The 25000-nt window shown below is 38.4% G+C and overlaps 1 protein-coding gene across 1 annotated transcript in view; it reads right to left on the minus strand.

The window, feature by feature from the left end:
* Positions 1 to 25000, minus strand: part of LOC140564358 (serine/threonine-protein kinase PAK 6) — a 42126-nt gene that overhangs the window by 15047 nt on the left and 2079 nt on the right. The window contains exon 2 of the mRNA XM_072689746.1: positions 4266 to 4491. Coding sequence (XP_072545847.1) covers positions 4266 to 4469 — 204 coding nt within the window. The 5' untranslated portion in view covers positions 4470 to 4491. The remainder of the gene's footprint in view (positions 1 to 4265; positions 4492 to 25000) is intronic.

Below are 25000 nucleotides of genomic sequence, written 5' to 3' on the forward strand. Positions count from 1 at the left end.
TTTTGAATGATACAGTCACAGAAAGTGAAAGAATCAATTGGCCTAGTTATATTAATAGGGTAGAGTAATATTACAGGATTGTGCACAAAAATTACTCGAGTTACGCAGCGTTACACAATTCTCACAAGCGTTTTCATGCCAGCTCCACCAGACTTAGAGTTTAGCGGCGTGCCAAGCCCAGAGTTGGACACAGTATCAGTGGAGCATCACAATGATTTTAAAGCTGTTATTTTAAGGTAAAAATGCTGCAAAGTGTTGCTTTAATTCCATTATGAACAGAGAAAATAGCTACCTGGAAACGATGCTTTTATTTTCAAAGTGCTGGGCAGATGATTCCTAAAGGAGCCCATTCCTGCTGAATATTGGGAATGTTTGAGGAGCCACAGTATTTATATAGCTTTGAAAATGTCATCACCCGGCATTTGCTAACAATAACTGTGAACAAATTACAGCCCTAACAAACTATTCATAATTATTAATAATGAAGGTTTCAGGAGACCCTGAAAGCTCAAACTTTTGCATGGTCCTGTGCTAAACAGAAATAATGTGCAAAACAGAAATGAACACGACTCTTACTTAAAATGCAGTAAAGAATGGTTTGTCTTTAACTTCATGCCGCTACTCATTTTGGCGAATAGTTCAACCTTCTACTCCCTTAACTTCTCACTGCAGCAGACATTTTGACCAAGGGTGCCCTAACATTTGTATACCACTGTTTGTGAATATGTGGAAAGTATGGAAGTGTCTCTTGCACCTAAAGATCGGTCTTAATGGCTCCAACAGCTGTTTATGATCTAAAATAGTGAACCTAACCTGCCCAACAGTCGGGTGTAGGTGGGTGTGCAACGTAAGCCTTGGCAATGTAACCTGGTATGAAGTTAAACAGCATTGTGAGTTTACAGTTAGATAGCTAAACAGGAAATATCTGCTTTGTAGGTATTTGTAGGTATTGGCAGGGCATTTAAATATGTAACAACTTATTATTTAACACTGATTATTTTAAATGGACTAAATTACTATATGTGACTTGCAAAATGAACTGCTTTTATACCGTATTATAACTGGCCTTATAGAGGAGGCATTCTTTCAAAGCTAGCTTGACGCAATTTCAGAGCAAGTTTGCAGAGGTTTTAGCCACAGAGGACATTTTCTGTCAACTGCCATGTGCTTCAGTCACTCCGTCCTTGACGGGAGGTATAAATGTGCCCTGGAAGAAGCAGTGACGCACAGCACCAGTGTGGCTCAGAAGCGCGGACTTGGTTAACCTATCAGACGAAAGCCCAGCGGCCTCTTGCTCAATCTTGAAGTCATGCTTGATTTCAGACGAGGGCACTCTCTTTTTGGGGTGTGGTGGAACATGGGGGGTTGGTATGTGCTGTATATATATATACCAGCTGCTAGGTAAGGCAGAACCACCATTAAAACCACACAGTTTTTACCAAAGTAATTTCAGCCAGAAAACCAAAAAAAAAACAGGTACACGTTTCTATAAAGCAGCTTAGAAAGGCAGTGAAATACTTTGTTACCACACGTTTTGTAATTATGTGGCCTGATTTGAAGGTACCAGCTGCCTCTTACAGTGTGATAACATATCATGACAAATGGGCTAATACTGATGAAAGCTGTAGAGAAAGTTGTACCAGGAGACTAATGCAGCATCACCTTTCTTCAGCCAATCACCAGCCTCCACCAGTGTTAAAAGACCTCTAAGTACATGTTTTGTTTTTTTTGCTGCTTTTGACCTCACGTCTCTCCCATGATCAAATGCAAAGTTCACATTGCTCACAGTGTCATCCTAGGATGACAGTCTGTTCACTACAGAATAAAAGTCTGGCTCACTGAAAGCCCACTTTTAAACATTTAGACGAGCTTAAATGGACAGAAAGCAGAATTTAAAGTTTTTCCTGCTGTTGGAGTAACTGAAAGCCGTAATGACTCTAGCCGGCTATTTGGGTTTAGAAAAGTTAGCTAGCAGACTAAACACCACAGCACCAAGCACATGTTCCACCTAACTGAGGTTCAAACCACACACGTTTAGAGGATAAATATATGATATTACCATTATACCGCTCCACCCCGCTGAAATGTAAAAAAAAAAAAAAAAAACAGCATCTGGACAATTGTGTTTTCAGATAATGCTCTATACAACAAGACCTGTCTAACAGTAGCTCAATAACAGTACTGTGTCAAATAAATATTAAGTAGGCTGTCAGTTCACCTCTCCATGAGCTGAAGCTGAAACATAATTGGGTTATGCAGCAGGACAATGATCCACAACAGTAGAGCATGTAGAGCATCCAGAACAGTAGAGCCATGCTAAGCTATGTCCTAATCTCATTGTACAAACTTAGTCTGGTATCAGTTTTCATATTTGAACTTTTGAGTTAAAAAGCTTAATTATGCCTTGTTATCATTTTAAACATGCTTATGCTTTTGTTACAAGACGTTTTCTCCATCATTGGAACCCTGTAGCTGCTCTAAACACTGTGTAAATAACACTGGATGAATGGACAAACAGAAATGCTCTAAATGACTTTGACAATTTCACAAGAACGTCCATTTAAAGTTTTTGCCTTCTGCTGGAAAGCAGCTAGGTATATATATATATATATATATATATATATATATATATATATAAGGCGTCATTGCACTATGACCAAGGAGAAATCTGTTTGAGCTCTAGAGCTCTGCACCCTTCCATTTGCTTGGAGCTGCAGTTTTTATCCCTGAGTCTGACACTGGTGGCTTGGCAGCATGGATCGTTATTAATTGCCAGTGAGGAGTAATAAATCTTGGTGCCCTCTAAGGATTCTCATCCTTGACTTGTACATAGTAGGGTTGTTAGTTGAGATCTGTGATAGATAAGGAGGCAATACGACAGCACAGTAAAAATGTTTTTTGCATTTATCTGAGACTCTCATGTTAAAAAAAAATGCTGTTGCAACTTTAACAAATTTCAGCAATTTCAGTATGTAGAATGAGGATCAAAAGCTGGGCTAAGATCTGATATGCTCACATGCAAAGTCCAGAACTGTGGCATAGTATTGTGCTCTAGCACCTTGCTTCAAGCTCTTTAAATTATTTTATTCAGCCTCTTGGTGGCTGTAGTGTAGAAGCGTTATGAAGCCTATAAATAACTAATTAAGCTAAAGTGCGCTGAGATTTGTTGTAACACAGTGTCCATATCCCCCATATCATTTTAAATGAAGACAGTTCATTCTTTATTTATTAAAAATACACACAATACGGGCAAAAGTTTTTGGACACCTACACATTACATCTACAGAGGCTTTTATGACATCCCATTCTAAATCCATAGGCCTTAATATGAAGTTTGTCCCCCTTTTGAGACTATAACAGCGGGTTTGGAGCTCATTTTATCGAGTTATTCTTCATATTATTGACTCAGAAGAGGATTGGCAACTTTTATGCACTATACTTTATGCCTCGCTCTGAAAGTTTACATGGGCTGCCACTTCCTTTCATGAGTTGCTGTGTTTCCTAAACACTTCCGCTTTTCAATAATACCACTCAGCTGATTGTGGAATATCTAGACGGGAAGGATGTTACAGCCGTGACATCCTACTACAGTATCAGTACCAGTAGCTCAGTGAAATTCGATGCGCTCTTTTGGAACCACCTATTCTTACACAAATGAGTATAAAGGCAGACTGCATGGCTAAGGGCTTGATTGTATACACCTGTGGCAATGGGACTGAATGAGACACCCCAATACCGTATCCCAATACTTTTGTCTGTATAGTGTACAGTATTATGAATGTTTTGTGAATAAAAGTATTAAAATGTTAATTCTTCTCGTTTGTGGTCCAAAATACATTTGTGACATTCAGCATATCTGTTTTATGGATTTAGGGAGAAATTTTTGCATGCATTGCATGATTTACCAGGCTTTCTTTATCAACTTTGACAACTACAGCATCTTGCAATCATCCCTGCCTGATGCCTTGTCTGTACAAAAACTACTGAAATCCTCATCAAATATTCAAAAATATTGAGCAAAAAAACAAATCTGCTAGCGTGTGCCCTCTTTACCCAACAGCCCCTGTGATAATGTGATGATTACAGTTAGACTGTGGGAGAAATGAATGTATGAGTGTAAAACACAGTGAACAACATCCAGATAGTGTTTATCTGTCTATAAAATTCAAGTTAGTTCAGTGATTTCTATGTTTTTGTACTGATCACTTGTTCACACCTCAAATCATTTCTTAAAAGATCTGCCAGTAAAGTCGTAGGTTTCCTACCTTCTTTGGTTTCAGTTCCACTGGTGTAATTCTGGAGGGGTCCACCATAGGTTTGGGCCTTCGCAGGTTTTCTATAAGACTCTGCCATTGTGTCGGTAGTCCCACAAACACTCCACGCTTTGCGTCAAAAGAGGTATGGACTCGGTGCTCAAAGTTCTTTGGTGCAGAAATTTCCGGCCTCTTCTTTTTCTTTTTGCGGAACATTGTCTGGTCCTACACTGACAACCTGTTAAAAAAAAAGCTTGATGTAAAAACACATAAACTACCAACAGATTCTTTATTGAGAGGGCAGTACTATAACGCTAATACTTTGTGACTGTAGATACAATTGTGCTACAATTCACTTTATATTGCATTTGTTCTTGAATACAGTGAATAATGGTATTAGTGCATGATGGGTACGGAGTATATGAGAGTTTTTGTTAGAACTACTAACACTAGCCATGTTTCCATCCAGAGGGTTTTGTATAAAAAATGCTTCAGAAAGAAGAGAAAAGTCACAAAAGTATAATATATAAAGTATAATATATATATTAGAGTTTAGGAGAGAGTCCACAAAAGTACTATATATATATATATATATATATATATATATATAAGTTCACATTATAAAATATCCCACCTAAATATGTTGGTAGCATCTTTTGCATCCTAAACAAAGGCTAAAATATATATACATTTAAATTTACATTTAGTTTTAAATTAATTTTAACTGACTTTCTAAATTTGAACAGCAAATAGTTAACAGAAAATATTTGTCTTCCAGAGTTTCATAAACTTTAAACATGATGTTCAATGAGCTTAAAAGTGTGTGACCTGTTGTGTTTTTAGGTTAAAATAACAAATCTTTACTGAACATTTTTAGACAGACATTTCGCAAGACAGTCAGGGGCTTCCAAGTGGCACAACTGTCTAAGCCTTTACCTAGCCATGAAGAGAGTGATTTACCCAGTGATGTCATCAAGAAAGAAATATCTAGTGGAATTTTCTCATGGAAAGATTCCTAGCTAGTGGGGAAATAATGTATTAGGAGGCCAGGGAAATCAAAGGTATACAAGATCAAAGATGGAAAATGTCATTTTGTTGTTTGATGGACACAAGCAGCTTTGCAGCCAAAACTGCTAACCCTTTATAGATTTTCATTTAATTGATAATAAAAAATTCTGTCAAATCATTGCTTCAGCTTCAGAATGTGTCACACTGAGTCTAGCCTTATTCTAGGAATTCTACACTTTCTAGGAATTCAGACACAATTTTATTACAAATCGCAAGGTCATCACTTTACTTTTACAAGTGCACTGTAGAATTGTACTCATGGCTTATGGCTTTAGGATAACTTGTCATATTAGGCCGTGTCACAGTTGGGCCACAGTGAGCCAATATGCAATTCACTGTGCACAAAAAAATGGATGTCAAGTCCTCACTCTCTTTGTTTTTGAGACAGAAAATCCAATACAGACATTTCTCCTGGCTCTAAAGAAGTGTAAGCACTCTCCGCTAGAGGCTTTCTTCATGCTGTAAACAGCATTTCCGTCTGAAACGCACATCCTCCTTTGTCTGGACTAGGCTGCTGTGTGGTGTTGTTTTTTCTTTTTTGTCATGCTTGAGAGTGCTGCTATCGGCAAGGAGTCAGATACATTTGTGTTCACATGTGAAATGAAGGATAGCTGCTCAATTAAGGCTTACTCATTGCGCCTGCCCTTTAAGTGACAGACAGAGAGTACACAAAGGGCCTGTGGCTGCTGCCTCAGGGTTAAGAGTGCATTAGCAGGATGAATAGAATCACAAAGGAGGCAACCTTCCCTCACCCTGAACGACGACGAGTGATTTCAGACGAGCCTTCCTTTTTTTTTCTCTCTCTCTCTCTCTCTCTCTCTTTCCTACTTCCAAGGAAAATGACCGCTCAGGCCAATGAGTTTTTTTTTTTTACTGAGCTCTGAGAAAGCTAAGGACATTCAGTGACCTTTTTTAGCTATGTGTGTTTTCGTTGTGCTGCTTTAATGTAGAAAAAAAGTCAAGGGTACCTCGGCTTCTAGGTGAGTCTAAAATTCATAGAATACACTGGTACTGGATTTAGTACTGGTTATACAAATTTCTGTTTATACATTTTCTCAGAGGTTAATTTTTGCACCAAAAAAATCAAATTTCATTTCTACATGACCATGATGTTATTATTATTGTGCCTTTAAGGCTGATCTTTCTAACTGACCAGCTCTAACCTGCAGTCCAAGCTGAACTACTTATCATAACATGAATGGACATGGCTAAAATGCTGAAGGCAGATATGTAAACACATTGGCTCCATGTAAATCTGTGAGCCTTGAGATATCAAGATTTATTTCCATACATTTTAATTTCCATATCTTGAATGCATGGTGAGTAAATAGATATGCTGGTATACATTTAGACACTTCAACACTGTCGATGGAACTGTCTTGAAGTCGATGCAGCTGAATATACGTATCAGCGCAGATACTGGCACTTACACACAGTATCGATATCGGCAATAGAGAGCCCTGATACCGTGAAGCTTACTGACGGCCTACTTTATTTTATTTTTAATTTTGTTTGCATACTTTATTATGAAACCAAACATTTAAACAACCAGTAAAAGCCAGTCATCAATAGCTATTACCATTAAACAGACATTTAATAAAAAATAAAAAATAAATTTTTTAGCAAGATTATGCTTGCTTACTTGCATGTGTTTCTGCATTGTGGCAGTTTTTATTTTTTCATAGCTCTGAATCTTTTTAAATGTGTAGTTACTTAACCAGTAAACGCTGTTCTTTCAAGTTTAATATATTTTATTTGGGATAAGATATAAAAAAGTAAAACTTATAAAAATGAACAGGATTTATAGCCATCTATTTGAGTATTTAACTCAGAGTTGGTATCGGTACTGTGTACTGGCAGGTACTTGAAAATCCGGTATCTGTATCGGAAAGGGAAAATTGGTATCGGTGCATCCCTAATGCATATGGATATGATTTTGGCCAAATCAAAATTCAGTCAGCGGTCAAAAACAGAGAACACCGGCAGCAGCTCTGTAACAAAGCTCTTTACAGAAAGAGTTGCTGTAAAACTGCCACATGCCAGGTACATATATGATGACTGGATGGACTGGGGAGTGGGTTGTATGTTTAAAAACTTTAACACTGTTTACTGTTTCACTTAAAGGCCATTTATGATTTACAATTGAATATGAACCAGTTGAATATGCGTACGAATATGAATTTGGGCAAACTAAAATTCAGTCCGTTATCAAAAATAGAAAACAGTGGCAGCATTTATGTACTGGGTCTGTTTACAGAAGGAGTTGCTGTAAAACTGTAACATACCAGGTAAAAAAAATTAATGAAAAAATAAAAATATAAATAAATAAACTTACATATCATTAGAATTCCTACAGGGCGCTAACAAAAATTATATCTGTTTATATCAAGCAATATCTCGACTGTACAGAATGGGGAGTGGGTTGTACATTTAAAACTTTAACCCCGTTTACGTGCTGCAGAAAGCTTGTTTACTTCAAGAAAGAAAGGAAAATCTGATTCAGGCCCTTTAAAAAGAGGCTAGAGGCTAACACAAAGCTCCCCCTGAAAGGGAAACATTCAAATAAGTCTCAAATTCCTAGCATGGCTGAATTTAGCACTGGCAATAACATGCTGTATTTGGTAGCCTTCAAGAGAGGCTGGAGGCTAACACAAAGCTCCTCCTGAAAGGAAAGAACAGATACAGTGGTTTCCTGTGTAGCACGCTAAGAGGGCTAACAAGTCTTTGATAGCAAAAAAGCACAGTGTTTGGCCTGGAGGTGCCCTAAGGATATTTGGCGGCACATTTTGCCTACATGCCTGCTAGTGAGAGTCAGCATCAGCTACTGTAAATGACAAACCCGTCCTTCATGCTAACTCTTCCTCATGAAAGCCGGTGCTAACAATGGGGAACCCTCTGGCTCTTCTAGGCCCTCAGAAAGGGCCTTATGGGAACTATATATACTGTAATACTGTAATCTGTAAGGTTTTTTCATTTCTATTTAATAGAAGTGCTATATTTGTTGTAAGGTCTGTAATACTATAGTAATATTCATATTGCATTGTTCAGTTTTGGTTGAAAACAGTAGGGTTCAAATGTTGAACCTCCCAAATGAAAAACTGTCCAAACAAGATTTTTCCCTGTGGTGTTTAGGTGAATACAGCCAAGCAAGGAGCTGGTCTGATTCTTCAAACAGTTAGGACCACTATAAGCCATTAGAACCATCAGATCTGCTCCAGCAACTGTCAAAACATTTGACCGCCATATCACTGCATTACTGGTTTTACATCTGCAGTGTTAAAATTAAAGGTGCTACAGATTCTTTGAACGATGCCAAAGAAGAACCATTTATGTAAAAGAGATATGAATGTAGACCTTTAAATTCAGAAAAGAACTTTAGATTGACTTCTTTAAATCTGTAAAATGTTTTTGATACACACATCTCTTTAAGAAAACATGGTTCTTTATGGAACCAAAATGGGCTAGTAGCACCTTTATTTTTTAAATTTTGGCATGACTGTAGGATACATTATACATATACAAGCCCAAGAAATACTCTTGAACAGCAATATCAATTAAGTGGTATTTACTAGTGGGAAACTCCAGATATTAATCGATGAATGAGTTCACCAGATATAACGTATCCTGTGAATTTTTACTTTCAATCTTTGAATCCAATTTTTTATATTACCCTCCGATGCTTATCTAAAAGTGGTTCATTTCATTCAATCATTTCACTGGACATTTTGCAGTGTTACTGGATCTTCATGCTTAGTTGACGAACCCTCCAACAAGCGCCCAAATGGAGTGAAGCTGTATTCACTAGTTAATCATATGATTTATTCAATATTCCGATAATCACTCTTACGCAGCAGAAGCTAGTTTTGACATTTATGGTCCCCGCTGAAGGCAGTTAGCCACTGGACGCTACTTGTGATAATGAGCCAAATTGGTGAGTAAGCAAATAATCATGCCTATCCTTTATACCACTGTTGATGAGAGATGAGGTCTGCCCTGCTAGTGATGCTGCTTTCAGAGATGACTCACTGGTCATGCTCTACATGGAGATTGCCCTTGGGTGGGTCAAGCAACCCGCTTCTGCTAGCTGGACCCTAACCCTAACTGTCACAAGACAGGGCAAATCCCAGCTTCTAATCAACAGCTGAGGACTGATCTGTGCCTCTTTTGTTTGGTCAAACACACACACACACACACACACACACACACACACATACATACACAAGAGCAGGCATAATTCAATCAGTAACTAATATGTTAAGTGTTGCATAAGCATATCACTCTGTGCTTTCTCTGTGTACATGATGTAGAGTGGGTGGGGGTGGGGGATTTTAATTGCATCCGACAGGGACACTATGGCGTGAGGTTACTCGTGTGGAGGAGATGTGGGGCTGAGTAAAATGCAAAGAGAGAGCTAGAGCAACACCAGGCTTCGGTTATAACAGATGTGGGTTTTTTTCCCTCCCTAAAACAAGAAAATGCTTTTTGCTGTTATAGATCTTGTTCTTAGAAGAGCAAAGGGTGCACTTACTTGATAAAGGGTGACAAGACAATATTTCTGGTGCTGTTTCTAATACCTGGAGCACAAAATCGCACTGTACTAGCACTATAAAGACAGCGCTCAGTATGCTAACAAATACAAACTACACATTTTTCTTCCAGTAATGGTTCTTCAGAGAAGAACTCTCTGCAGAAACAGGAAACAGTGGGTCACATTCATTAAAATCGGAGGCAATCATGCTATACAGTTTTTACCACTGCAGCATTTTCACAGTATTTTACCTCAGTAACAGCTAATCAAAATGACCAACGTTGCATCTGTTAGGGTGCTAAAATGGACCAAACATTTTAGAATCACAGTCATGGAAGAAACAGGAGAACTGTTTCTAATATTGCAACGAATAACCAATGAAAAAAATGATATATATATATATATATATATATATATATATATATATATATATATATATATATATATTGCAAAACCAACCAATATTAACTAAAAAAATCCTGTCAAAAGCTACGTTTAAAAAAGTGAAAGTAAAACCAGTAGACACCAGACATACAAACGTTTTAGGGCTCGACACAAGCTGCTTCGATGCACCATGTTTATGATTTTCATTCTTTTATATATATATATATATATATATATATATATATATATATATATAGATAGATAGATAGATAGATAGATAGAACAAGTGGACAACATTGTTGGTACCCCTCGGTTAATGAAAGAAAAACCCACAATGGTCACAAAAATAACTTGAATATGTATATATATATATATATATATATATATATATATATATATATATATATATATATATGATCAAAAGTGCACCCTGAGTGATTCATAACATTTGCACAGATATTTTGTACAGATTTTCAATTCACAATTCATCTCCCATTCTCTGGCGGCGCTGGACACAACCTGCACAAAATCTGCAATGTACTCGAAGAAGCATTGAGAAAACATAATTCCACAAGATAGTGAACGATTTCAGACCCAGCGGTATGTGTGTGAACTCACTGCTGTGCGACAGCAGGCAACACAATATAGCAGGCAACACAATGGATTATGGGGTATTCCATGTACGTTTAGTACGCTATATATTACATTGTATTATTGGATTGTTACACAGATACGTCAGACTGATTTGCTCTGTTATGGAGCTTCTTTAAAAAGTAGCCAGAAACGGCTGCAGAAATTGAGATTTTCTACTACGGTTAAGATTAAGGTTCGGGTAAGGGTTAGGGTATTTTTAGGTTAGGTTAGGGTTAGTGTGTAGTAAGTTAAAAAATAAAATAAAATGACACTGGTTGCTTTGTAATATTCTCTGTTCAAAACGTTTTGATCGCTGCGAGTCTGGATTGCGTCTGTAATGAGGGTCGCTCTGTATTTAGCACACGCTACGAATTCTGACATGGTCTTTTAGTCACATTTGCATGCAGAAGGCTGCATGTTTGTTTACAGAATAACACAGAAAATAAAATAAACAAATAAGGGCTTTCTTCTGTTACAATATATCATCAGATTCGTCAGGAAGACGAGATGTAGGACATGTAGCTGTCTTTACTTTTATTTATTTATTTATTTATTAACAATTACAATCACATTTTATTTTCACAAATTCTAGTTAGTGGTGATTTGGACGATATCAGTTGTCTGAGTCTGTCTGATGCTGCTTTACCTCTGTCAAAGCCTCGCCAGGCTTGAAAACATCGCCAAAAGCCCCTTTTTTTAGCACATCTTATTTATCTTATTCTGATCATGTTGTTTTACTCTGATGTAATCGAAACATACTGGTCAGTTTTTACCTCAGGCGTTTTCTGATGCCAGATGCATTGCCATGGTAACGTGCTGGAATAATGCAAAAAATAGATCTATTACTGTCAGAACAGCTGCTGCTGGCCTGTTTAGATAGAAATGTGCTTCGCATGCTTTTAAATACTAAGACTTAAATAGGCACACATACAGAAAAAGTAAAAAATGTGCTTTAAGACTTCAAGCGTCAAAATGTGACACCAAACAAGTTTAAAAACATTGACCCATTGAAACCGAAAGTGTTATTACAAACTTACTAAAGAATAGCCCCTCCAGTTTTTACAGAAGTGCCTGTAGTTACTGAATAATACATCATTAGAGTCATTAAGGTCACTCTCTATATAATCTCCAGACTCTCTATATGATATCCAGACTCTCTATATGATCTCCAGACTCTCTATATAATCTCCAGACACTTTGTATAATCTCCAGGCTCTCGATATGATCTCCAGACTCTCTATATAATCTCCAGACACTTTGTATAATCTTCAGGCTCTCTATATAATCTCCAGACACTTTATATAATCTCCAGACTCTCTATATGATCTCCAGACTCTCTATATAATCTCCAGAGTCTCTATATGATCTCCAGACTCTCAATATGATCTCCAGACTCTCTATATTACATTATCTCCAGACACTTTATATGATATCCAGACTCTCTATATGATCTCCAGACTCTCTATATAATCTCCAGACACTTTGTATAATCTCCAGGCTCTCGATATGATCTCCAGACTCTCTATATAATCTCCAGACACTTTGTATAATCTCCAGGCTCTCTATATAATCTCCAGACACTTTATATAATCTCCAGACTCTCTATATGATCTCCAGACTCTCTATATAATCTCCAGAGTCTCTATATGATCTCCAGACTCTCAATATGATCTCCAGACTCTCTATATTACATTATCTCCAGACTCTCTATATGATATCCAGACTCTCAATATAATCTCCAGACTCTCTATATGATCTCCAGACTCTCTATATGATATCCAGACTCTCAATATAATCTCCAGACTCTCTATATGATCTCCAGACACTTTGTATGATCTCTTGACTCTCTATATGATCTCCAGACTCTCAATATAATCTCCAGACTCTCTATATGATCTCCAGACTCTCTATATGATCTCCAGACTATCTATATTATATGATCTCCAGACTATCTATATTATATGATCTCCAGACTCTCAATATAATCTCCACTCTCTATATGATCTCCAGACCCTTTACATGATCTCCAGACTCTCTATATGATCTCCAGACACTTTGTATGATCTCCAGACTCTCTATATGATCTCCAGACTCTCTATATGATCTCCAGACTATCTATATTATATGATCTCCAGACTCTCAATATAATCTCCACACTCTCTATATGATCTCCAGACTATCTATATTATATGATCTCCAGACTCTCAATATAATCTCCAGACTCTCTATATGATCTCCAGACTCTCTATATGATATCCAGACTCTCAATATAATCTCCAGACTCTCTATATGATCTCCAGACACTTTGTATGATCTCTAGACTCTCTATATGATCTCCAGACTATCTATATTATATGATCTCTTGACTCTCTATATGATCTCCAGACTCTCAATATAATCTCCAGACTCTCTATATGATCTCCAGACTCTCTATATGATCTCCAGACTATCTATATTATATGATCTCCAGACTCTCAATATAATCTCCACACTCTCTATATGATCTCCAGACTATCTATATTATATGATCTCCAGACTCTCAATATAATCTCCAGACTCTCTATATGATCTCCAGACTCTCTATATGATATCCAGACTCTCAATATAATCTCCAGACTCTCTATATGATCTCCAGACACTTTGTATGATCTCTAGACTCTCTATATGATCTCCAGACTATCTATATTATATGATCTCTTGACTCTCTATATGATCTCCAGACTCTCAATATAATCTCCAGACTCTCTATATGATCTCCAGACTCTCTATATGATCTCCAGACTATCTATATTATATGATCTCCAGACTATCTATATTATATGATCTCCAGACTCTCAATATAATCTCCACTCTCTATATGATCTCCAGACCCTTTACATGATCTCCAGACTCTCTATATGATCTCCAGACACTTTGTATGATCTCCAGACTCTCTATATGATCTCCAGACTCTCTATATGATCTCCAGACTATCTATATTATATGATCTCCAGACTCTCAATATAATCTCCACACTCTCTATATGATCTCCAGACCCTTTACATGATCTCCAGACTCTCTATATGATCTCCAGACACTTTGTATGATCTCCAGACTCTCTATATGATCTCCAGACTCTCTATATGATCTCCAGACTATCTATATTATATGATCTCCAGACTCTCAATATAATCTCCAGACTCTCTATATGACCTCCAGACCCTTTACATGATCTCCAGACTCTCTATATGATCTCCAGACTCTATATTAAGGGTTTAAAGAAATGATAATAAACCAGCTTCTTAGCAGACCCTTTACCATGAGGAGGACATTCTGTTTTGGAATGATGTAGTTTATAAATTACTAACAGTATATGCAAATGAGGGAAAAGTGCAACAACACCACTTTTCACACAGACACTAAAACATGCTGTTATTTCATGCTTTTAAATGAGCAAATGTGTTGCTGTCATGCTGTCTCCTCTTAACATCCCAGTAAATCCTATGGTGTACATTTATAAAAAAAAACAATAACAGTATGTAATATGTAAACATTAAATGTTTAAAATTACAGTTACAGTTACAGTCTTTACAGTCCATCTGTGGAAACTAAGCCACAAAGTGAGAGGCAGCCCAATTTGTAATCACTATTTTTACATATCCAGCCTACAGGATGTTTTGCTCCGCCCATTGATATTTAAGGTAAAGAACAAAGGAATTTTTAAATGAGGCATAATACACAACAATCGGATCGGCTCATTTACATATATCAGTCCTAAATCTGTTTCCTTTCTTCATGGTCCTGCAGTCCATATGTCCGTTTGCCTGCTCATTCGTTAGTCCATTTGTTCTTTAGTTTGTTTGTTTATTCGCTCATTAATTTGATCGTTCGTTCATTTGACTGCACGTGTGCATGTGTGTGATGTTGCCCCAGCAGTAAAGTGAATCTTACCTTCTTTAGTGAGGTATTACTGCATAAAAGCTGGACAGTGCTTTTAATAAGTGCATGGACAGAGCGGAGCGTACAACACTACACGCATTAAGTAAGAAAGTCTGATTCGCTCATTTCTCCCTGGTTTGCCCAGGTCATTGTTTAGTTCAGTATGAATCAGTGTGTCAAGCCAGACAGTAATAGGATCACCCCGATCAGAGGTTTTATTAAGTGTTTTATAATATTTCTATATTGTTTTTTTATCCAAACTTTGTTAGATGTTTAACCCGTTAGACCCATTAAGTGTGTAAGCTCACACTTCAGTTTTTCACTCTCCTAACTACTAATTACTGTCACGATTAACATAATGGACCCTAAAATGTAACCCTGTGGGACCCCACAAGATATGCTAAATAATTTACAATAGTTTCTGCGTTAGAATAAACAGCTTAAATTACGGTTCAAAAGGTTCATATATGACTATATTATAGCTAATAACTGTTACTGTTGCAGTAAGAGGTACAGTTACAGTTTTGGAACATAAACTCACACAAATGTCTTGTGGATCTCAAAAAATGAATGGATATCCGCCCTTTCAGTATTTAATTTGACCCAAGGAAATTCATCTCTCAGCTGAAGTCTTGTATAAAAAACTGCAACCACTAAATTACCCATGTTGTTGACAGACTGCACTTTTTTACAGTGAGGAAAGAAATAATATGACGGCAATAGTAGTTTTTTTCTAGACTCCATGTGTGTCAGCACTGCCAGACCAAATGTTTTGCCTTGGTTTGTTTTACCTGTACAAGCAGATCAATGTGTATTTACTAGAGGATGAAATCTAAGCCAGTTTGTTCTCTGGCCGCAAGTGATAACAGCCCCTACACGAAGCGACCGCGAACAGGATCTGTGTTCTCCAAATGGGCTGCGGTTTAGATTTTACCACTATTGATTTTTTTCTAAAGCATGACCACCCAACCACGACTAGAGCTAACGCCTTAGACGCCTCATTCCCCACCTCCCGTCCAGTTTGAGCGCACAATGTGGCCTGGTTTGTTCCGAGATTTACAGGACGTAGCCTATTTAACACTATCTGAGTTTTCCGCATGCTGACATTGTTTTGGGGGGCTGTTTAGAAGAGACATTGACACATTTAGGCAAACTCACACCACACAGCTCAATATCAGGCTATGTTGTCAGCATAGTGCACTCCAAAACCTCAGGAATCCAACGACTCCCACTGCACGCCCAAGCGTTTCAAGCGCTGGCTCGGTTGAAGGTCTTCTCAATGACAGGACGCTGTAGAGTCGTAATCGGATTTTGAGCAGTGTCTGAAGTCCTCTGGAAACTACTGCAAATTAAATAGCATTATCGATTTGCACGCCTCAATCTTCCTCGCAAGTTCTGTTATCGTGCCACACATAGACGACAGAGTTTATGACTGTCTCTGAAGCAGAGAATCACTGATTGCAGAGAGTGCATATGGAAAACATATCTGCATTAATCTTGACTTTTTCTTGCTGCGTTAAGAATTTATGGCCGACATAGGCTTACATCTAATCCTCTGAGAGATGACCTTGTTCAGACCTTAGCCCATCAAAATACCGCAGCCAAACACACACACATACAAGCTTCCAGGCCCGACAGAAAGTCTAAACAGTCCTCTTTCATTCTAGATAGATATACTTACATTTGAATTGGGTGGCCTTTTAAATACTTCAACTGACTTGAAAGAAAGTAATGAAAAGAAATCCAATCAGGACTCTGCTCTAACAGCAGGTAGCAAAGGGAACGCTGTAATGAAAGCTGTAAATGAGCTGAAATCAAATGCTCATTCCAACAAAATGTCAATGGTTGCTTGAGCCGACTGCGGCCTCTGACACTATTGATCATAAGCTACTCCTACAAGAAGTGTATCAGTCTGAATCCGCCCTAAATTGGTTTTATTCTCACTTGCCTGGGAGACAGTTCATAGGGTGCCATTTATCACAAAGAACAGTCTTCCCTTCTGTATGGTAGCATTTTTCTGATTCACACTTTTACAGACTGAGTAAGGGCAACTTTCACAGTCATGATAGTCATTCAATTCAGTACCCTGCTGTAGCACATTCATCCACTGACCTGCTAGGAATAGGGTCAAATAGGGTTCACCCGAGCAGTACTTCATAGAAGAACCACTTTTAGTTCTCTAAACATTTGAACAGATGGGTGATTGCAAATAGAGTCAGTCAAGCTTTTTAAGTTATACGCAACCTCCACACTGGTTTCATGCCAATTAATGTATTTTCCTTAAACCAAGCATCCGAGCCAAGAACTATCACTCTTCATTTTAAAAAGCATTGAGAATCACTGATGAAACGTTTGGGTGCCTGGAAATCCAAACCTTTGACCGACCCAGCAGTTTACTTTGTTTTCTACTTGTCCTAGAAACTCGAGGGCTAGCAACCTCTCTGAACTCAATATTAAGTCAAGCATTAACTATTTAAAACTCTCCCCATCTCATGAATATATGAAAAGCCCACGCATCATAAGATAAATAATATATCATTTATTAAAACATGTCTTTGTGTAAAGGGGGTCTGTAACGGACAGGTCTATAATTTATAGGACTTTAATGCACTAAAGGCAGGTAACTACTGTAACAACTTATAAGGCCTTCAGACAGGTTGGCTAAGTGTTAACATGGTACCAAGTTGGCTAGGTGTTCTGTTTATGGTTCCTAAACCAGTGAGATCAATGGATCTTTTGGCCTGGTGCTGATCATTCGCACTATCATGGTTAATTTGTATTGCCTAATGTCAATATGGTCGGCCTAATTAGTTCCACTGAGGCCTGTTAGAAGTGTTTCAGTAACTCTGTTTGCTGATGATCTCTGGGATTTTCCTCCCAATACACATGTGAGTATTTTAAAACTCAAAAAGCAAGCAATTAGCAAGAAATCAACAAACGCAATGCTAATAAACTCACACAAAAAAGACAAATGGTTTGTTCATAAATACCACCATTCAGGGGCTTTATACCCCTCTAGCCCATACACAAATATTAAAATTTATAATTGCTCAACAATATTGTTATTATTGTCATTATTCACCAGCCTAGATTTATTCTCAAGGTCAATAAATCCCTATTCTTTACACAAGGTCTACCTTAGAGCAGCTCAATGGCTAACTTAAGCACTATTTATACTTCTATTGCAATCCTGAAACTGGTTGTACAGTAACTAAACAAATATGTAGCCAGTGTATGTGTGTGTCTGTATGAGTGAGAAAGAGAGAGAGAGTGTGTGGGAGGGGGTAGAAAGATATTGCACAACAGTCCTCCATGCTGGACTGCAGAAGAGCCAATACAAACAGGTTTTCATTTTCACAGACATGCAGTGATGCAGTTACTCATGTTAGCGGGCAGGTAGCGTAGCAGTGGTGGGATTATAAGAGAACACCTCCTCACTGATCCAATTTTGGGACTACCGCTCACTGCTTCACGCAAAAAAAAAAAAGACAGAAAACTGTGTCAGATTGTTAGGAGTGGGTGGGGAACTCCAGCTTATCCCCTCGTTGTATTCGTCAATGCAGGAATAAGCATAATCTCAGCCAAATTACGCAGCTGGATTTGCTGGGTGGCGTGGGTGCAGCCAAAAAATGCTCGTATGTGTGTGCAGCAGAGTGAGACAGCGAGAGTCCTCCTCCATCACATTCATTATTGTGACCGGTTTGCCCTTTGAGTGTAATGAGACTGCAGTGTATGTGTATGTGTATGTGTGTGTGTGTGTGTTTGTGTGTCTGTTTTGTGCATTTTTAGGACAACAAAAAAAGCCTTAAATGTACAAACCAACAAAAGCTCTATGTTTCATTAAGGTCAGGGCTGGGCCTAGGCGTCATATAGGCAGTTAAATGTAATATACCATTTCTGTAATGCATAAACCTTGTAACTCCATTTTTGGCCGCCATTGTGAAGATGCGAGGTAGTGACGGTACACTAGTTCTAAAGTAGTTTCATTTGACTTAAATACGTACTTAGAACCTCATGCCCTTACACTTCGTAAAGCAAATCTGTGTGCAATCTGTAAAACTCCCTGAAACACGTACACAGACCTCTGATTAGCTGTTTACCCTGTTATTTTCCTCACCTTTCAATTTCTCAGCTTCTAGATTTTCCAGCAGCCTACATGCTAACGTCCTCATATAACTTGAAAACCCAGAAAGATTACATTAAACTCTCTAAAAGTCTATTCAGATTATTCCTTATCAAGCAGTAAGCACCCATGACTTGCTTCAGTGGCCTGGAACTTTCGTCTCAGATGGACTCGCCGGACATACAGTAAACAGTTTTACGTTTTTTTAAGGGTCTCTGTCTTACAGTTTTCCTTAAAAGATCCACCTGCAACATTTGCACGGCTTTATGTTCCAAAATCGGTTGTTACTCTTACCATGCTTTTTATATAATTTAACTGAGGCAAAGTCATCAGTGACGTCATCATGACTAACCTCACAGCTAACGTCATGCTTAACGCTCAGTAACGACAGTTTAAACCGTTCCCAACATATTACTTTTAAATATTTAAGCTAAAAGAGTCTATATATCGTCGCTGTCCAATGAAAAACATGCATCTCCAAAACAGCAACTTTACAGGAGCATTTCTATTGGTCCATTCATCCAGAATTATTCACCCAGTGTACAGAGCAGCTACAGGGTTCAAAGGGTGGAGAAAATTAAAGACGGAAAAAAATGGAGATACATGTTTTTCGCTGGACAGCAGCGAAATGCTGACTCTATTTTGACTAATTTGATTGGGGTGTGTGAACTAATTTATCCACTGAATGAGTATAAAGCGCTCAGTAAAGCAGGTCAGTTGCATTAGTTTGTACTAATGTCAGCTGTCTGATACGCACTTCTTCTTCTTCTGTGTAAATGTTTACCAAGTGGACTGGAGGATTTGCCTAGAAGAAGGAGAAACACACTGGAAAGGGAAGCTATGACAGGCTTCTGTATACCTCTCTACTCTATGATTATTCACTTAGACTTCACACACTACTTTTTACTCGTGATGTTGTGTCTACACACATCAGTATTTATTTCTTCACGTATGTGATTAGGCTGTGATTAGGCATTCTTCTGGGGTACGCAGCACTCTGGATGGAAAATCGTGCCGAATAAAATGGCTTTTACCCAAGATGGAGCTCGACTGGGGCCTGAGAAAGTGATATGCGGTGACTGCTCTAGTTTCTGGCATTTGAAAAAAGGGATTTTGGGAGAGCAGAATTTCTGACAGCGAACGTGTTCCTCTGCCTAAATCCTAGTGACACAGATACGGCGGCCCAGTACTCCAACTGGGAGAGTATTGGGTGGCTTGAAGGAGCTTCCAGATCATTTCCAAAGCAACAGATACAGTACGCTTCGTGTCAAACAAATGCTTGTTCACCAGGGCCAAGTTCTGCAAGCCAGGAAACATTCACTAAGTACGACATTTAACTTTTTTTCAGTACAGTTGTGAAAGCTGCTATGAACTGGAATAAGTCTAATGGCTATATAAACAGATTTTTAACACACCTTTATTTATTTGTCTGTTGCCACTTCAGAGAAATGAAATTTCTTTATCTATCATATCACAACTAACCTGCTTCCAAGCTAGAATACCTGTGGGAAAACCATTTCTCTGCTGCAGCTCATAGAATACATATGGGCGTATCTACAGAACATCTTTTCTGAACTGACTTTATCTCAAAAGCCCACTGAAAAGGCCATGTAGTAAAAACACAGTCTGAGAGACACTCGATAAAGAAGTACCCGCTCTGTCTTTAAGGCTAAGCTGGATATCCTCTGTGGTTTAAATCTGGGCCTTACTCAATTCTTTCCGGTGGAAAAAGACGTATAATCAGAGTGTGCCCAATAAGACAGGCCAAACTGGCTTACAGGGTGTAATTTATTGATAGAGTGAGCCTCCTGCCCAAAATCTACTGTAGCATGCTTCCCAGCTAAAGGGCATGATTAATTTGTTCTCCTGTCTTCTGTCTGCCTCTCCGTGGGACAAAACAGCAAGTCTTTTTCAACATCTGCCTCCTCAGTGTCTACCGGGGTCAAGCAACAGGAATGCGGGACAGCAAAACTTTAAATCTGGGTTTAAACCAATGTGGGGTTTTTTTCATTTGAACCACTGTAGTTTCCAGTGGGACATCCTCATCCCACTTTTGCTTTTGTCCTCACCCTCTTTCAACATTAGCTTGAGATTGAGGGTGAAATCGCTCCTGCAGCCCAGATGATACAAGCAGAATTATGACATGGGTTGATTGATTTAAAAAAAAGCAGACTGCCCTCTTTCCTTGGTTATGCTTTAAATGAAGTGTTCAGAAAAGACACACACTATTACTGTCTAAAAGCTATGAAGAAAAGTGATGAACAAACAAGGAAATTTGCTTTTATATTATATTTATATTATTTATTATTTTATATATTATATTCTATATTATATTTTTATATTTATATTTATCATTATAAGTTATTTGATATGGGAGAGGATATGCTATAATCAAACACATCACAGATGTGAGATGGGCTGACTTAGCTACTGTTGCTATATATAAATGATATCGCTTCTGTCCAATGAAAAACATGTATCTCCAGTTTTTAGTTTTCCCCATCGTTTAAACCCTGTTATATAAATAATTCTAGATGAATGAGCCAATAGAAATCATCTAAATTACTTACAATAAATTCTTATTCTATTAAAAGTTAAGAGCCTTTTCGCTTATTGTGGAGATACATGTTTTTATTGGACATTGATGATATACTATACACTAATCCTAATACTGAGGGTTTGGCAGGTTAGTACACAAAAAAGTGCATGAACAGGAAGTGATGAAGCGTTGCCATGCCAGCACATGTCACTGCAAGTTCTTCGACCTCCGCCAATGCCGCACTTGCATCGGTATCCTAAAAATCTAACAACTGTTTCAGACATGAGTAGCTCCTCCCTTTCTGTTTCGCAATGCATTGTGGGATAATATTGCCCATCATGACCACACTCAAAAACTGACCAGTTTTGAGTATGTGTGTCTTGGATATTTGAGTATACCAGAGATGTTATAAGTGAGGAGACGTGCCACTTGTTGATACATGAATGGGAGTTCTCGTAACGCTCAACATGGCGTCTGTTTACAGATAAAGTCCCGCCCTTTAGCGAGCAAACCAGCTTGCTGATTACGCTGGGAGTCAAATGCTGCCAACTATTCATGAGGTTTTTGTCAGATTTTATTGGTGATGATTTTGAAACGATAATTTGATCTCTCTCTATTAATAGAGATGGGAGCTTGTTCTCATATGACTGGAAAAACACTGCCCAGGCCCCATTACAAAGATGGCCTTCGAGTGAAAGGACTTTGAGTATGCTCAGCTTTGACATTTATCTATACTACATATGTCATACGCAAAAACTGGTTAGTATTAATAATTGGTACACTCTTTGGAAAACACTCGTGGCTTTCTTTCCCTAATGGAAAACTAGCTCTGAGTTTGGCTCTTATTGCTAGCAGCCTGTATCTTGAGGGGGTGTAAATGATCTAATGATCAATTTCATATTTCATATAAAATTTCATATAAAACAGTGGCATGTTAAAGTAAGGAAGTGGTGCAGAAGTAAGGAGTGCCTGAAAATGTGTCTCATGGAAATATGTTCATGTTTTCATTCACTATATTTTATTTAAAAACGAACTAACCACAAGCTAATCACAAGCTAATATGTTAGCCCCAACCTAATATACACAGGGAGTGAGTTTTTTCTATTTACTCTCAATTCTGATGTAAGGTGGCCGAGATTCTTTGTCAGAGGAAGGAACTTTATAGTTTAGGTGGTATTTCAATATTAAAACGAGTACTTAATTTGCTCCAGTCTGGGGGAATGTATAGTTTGACAAGACAGGCTCATTACTGAATGGACCAATATACCTTGTAGTGTTACACTCCTAGTAACTTAATTTCCTTCAAAATGTCAAAATGCAATATTTTGCCATTGTGTTATTGTTGATTAAATGTTTTGGCCATCTAACAACATTACTGAGATCTGTATTGATCACAATTTGTGCTAGATATACTGAATGTGCTGAGCCTAAAGACATATATAAACGCAGGTTAAAACACCTATACATCTAAACGGCTTACATCTAGAACTGCGGCTAGCCACCCTAAGCTTTTAATGCATTTGTCTCTCTTAGGGGTTTGTTTCACAGAGCCAGATTAAGCCAATTTCGTCCCAAAATGGATTTTCAATGAAGCAACCCCACTCACAGCGCGACAGAGTCCAAAGCAAAGCTTAATGTCTATCTACTGGACATTTGCGTGGCTGTACAGTAGCAACAAACACAACCCTTTCTCCAGAGAAGGACGACGGGTCCTGTCGTCTTTTGGCCGTTCCAGCTAGGCTATGTCCTATGCCATGGCGGGAGCAGTCACACTCCGCTGATGAAGCACACTGTGAAGCATGACCGCGAAACGCTCTAGGGGCCAGCAAGAGATGAGCGCTGACAAAAACCTTAATGTGTGTGGAAGGCTTGAGTCATGCGCGCTCATGCCTAGCCCTCATCTGTAGGCCTCACCTCAACTTCTCATCCTTCACTGCCACTCCTTTTTTCCCAGCCTATTGCTTCTACCTCTCCCCCGGCTCTCCTGTGAAGGACGGGTCAGCGAAGAACCTGGGAGACCTCATCACCCAACGTTATTGGCAGTTAATTAAGGCCTGTCGGGACTTGAAGGCCGTGTTGGAGGGTTAAAGGGTTTAGCAGTATTCACTCAAGCCTTCTTTCTAATGATAGATAAGTGTCTTGATTAGTCTTAACCCGTTTGAATTGATTGTCTAGCGAAGATGAGTGAGGCTGTCATCGCCGTGTGTTATCTGGGACTTTGGAACCAATAGGACTTTGGAGTCAGGTGATGAACAAGTAGCCTATGACACTGACATAAGAGGACCAAATCGGCGGTATCACGATGCCCATTACAAACTCGGTTAACTGTTAGTCCAGAAGGCAGAAATCAAATCAGGTCAACAAGATTCAAGTCAGGATGGCCTGAATTGCTGTTTCTGGTGTCATACTGGAAAGCAAACAGTTATAAATGGCACGCATGCATGACAGAGTGCTTCTTAAGGTTTTATTTTAAGGAACTTCAGAGCTTCCATCAGGCCAAAAACAAACTCTATCAGCCGCCTGATCACAGGCATCTAAAAATACATCCCCACATTGTGATATTCACAGCTTTGTTGGAACTTGTGACTTTGACAACCTGACAGGTATGTGCATATCTGAAGCTGCTCCTCAGACACGGCCTACTCTCGCAAATATTCGTTTCACATCTCTGTTAAGTGCATCTCTCTAGGCACGTCCACCTGGTTCGTTTGATCAGATGGAATCTGTGCGCTGACGCTGACACTGGAGATGTGTGAGGCGTGTTTCGGCTCTTTTCTAACACTGACACAAGTTAGGAGCTTCACTTTTTTACTTTATCTAGGACTCCAGGACGAGAAATCACAAGAAGCTTCAGATCTTATCTCCAGCATGCAGGTTTATGAGTCCTACAGAATAAGGTGAACTTCCGTAAACGTTTAATGTATATACAGCTATTATTTGTGTGTTTTGATCCAGCTTTGGATCAAACCGATCTGTAAAGAGGATTCACTTCAAATCAAGATAGCAACTTCACAACATCACCAGTCATGATGATTAAACATGTGTCTTAAACATGAGACTTCTGGAATAGAGTCCTGGATTCAGTTTTTCTGCATATGTAAACAATTATATATTATATATATATATATTATATTATAATTTACAGGGTGGTTGGTGTGGCGCAACAGATAACACCACCACCTACCATTGTGTTACAACAAAACCATGTGGGAGACCAGGGTTCGATTCCCAGTCTGGGTGACTCCTAACACTACACTGACCCACCTCTGTAATACCAGTAACCTTGTAAGTCGCTCTGGATAAGAGCGTCTGCTAAATGCCATAAATGTAAATGTAAATGTAAATATATATTCCTGTTAAATGGTTCACTGTAGAGAAGCTTACCACCTAATATATCTCATATAACAGCGGTGGCAAAGGGAACCAGGGGTCATCTCTCAATTGCAGTCACTGTATATAACTCTTTTCAGTTTATATAAGATATGCTGATAATAGTAAAGTAGTGAAATCTATGAACTACTTAGCCTTACAAAGCCCTGCATGTACCACCAAGA

The sequence above is a fragment of the Salminus brasiliensis genome, chromosome 10 (genome assembly GCF_030463535.1).
Source record: "Salminus brasiliensis chromosome 10, fSalBra1.hap2, whole genome shotgun sequence".
In the NCBI taxonomy this organism is placed as follows: domain Eukaryota; kingdom Metazoa; phylum Chordata; class Actinopteri; order Characiformes; family Bryconidae; genus Salminus; species Salminus brasiliensis.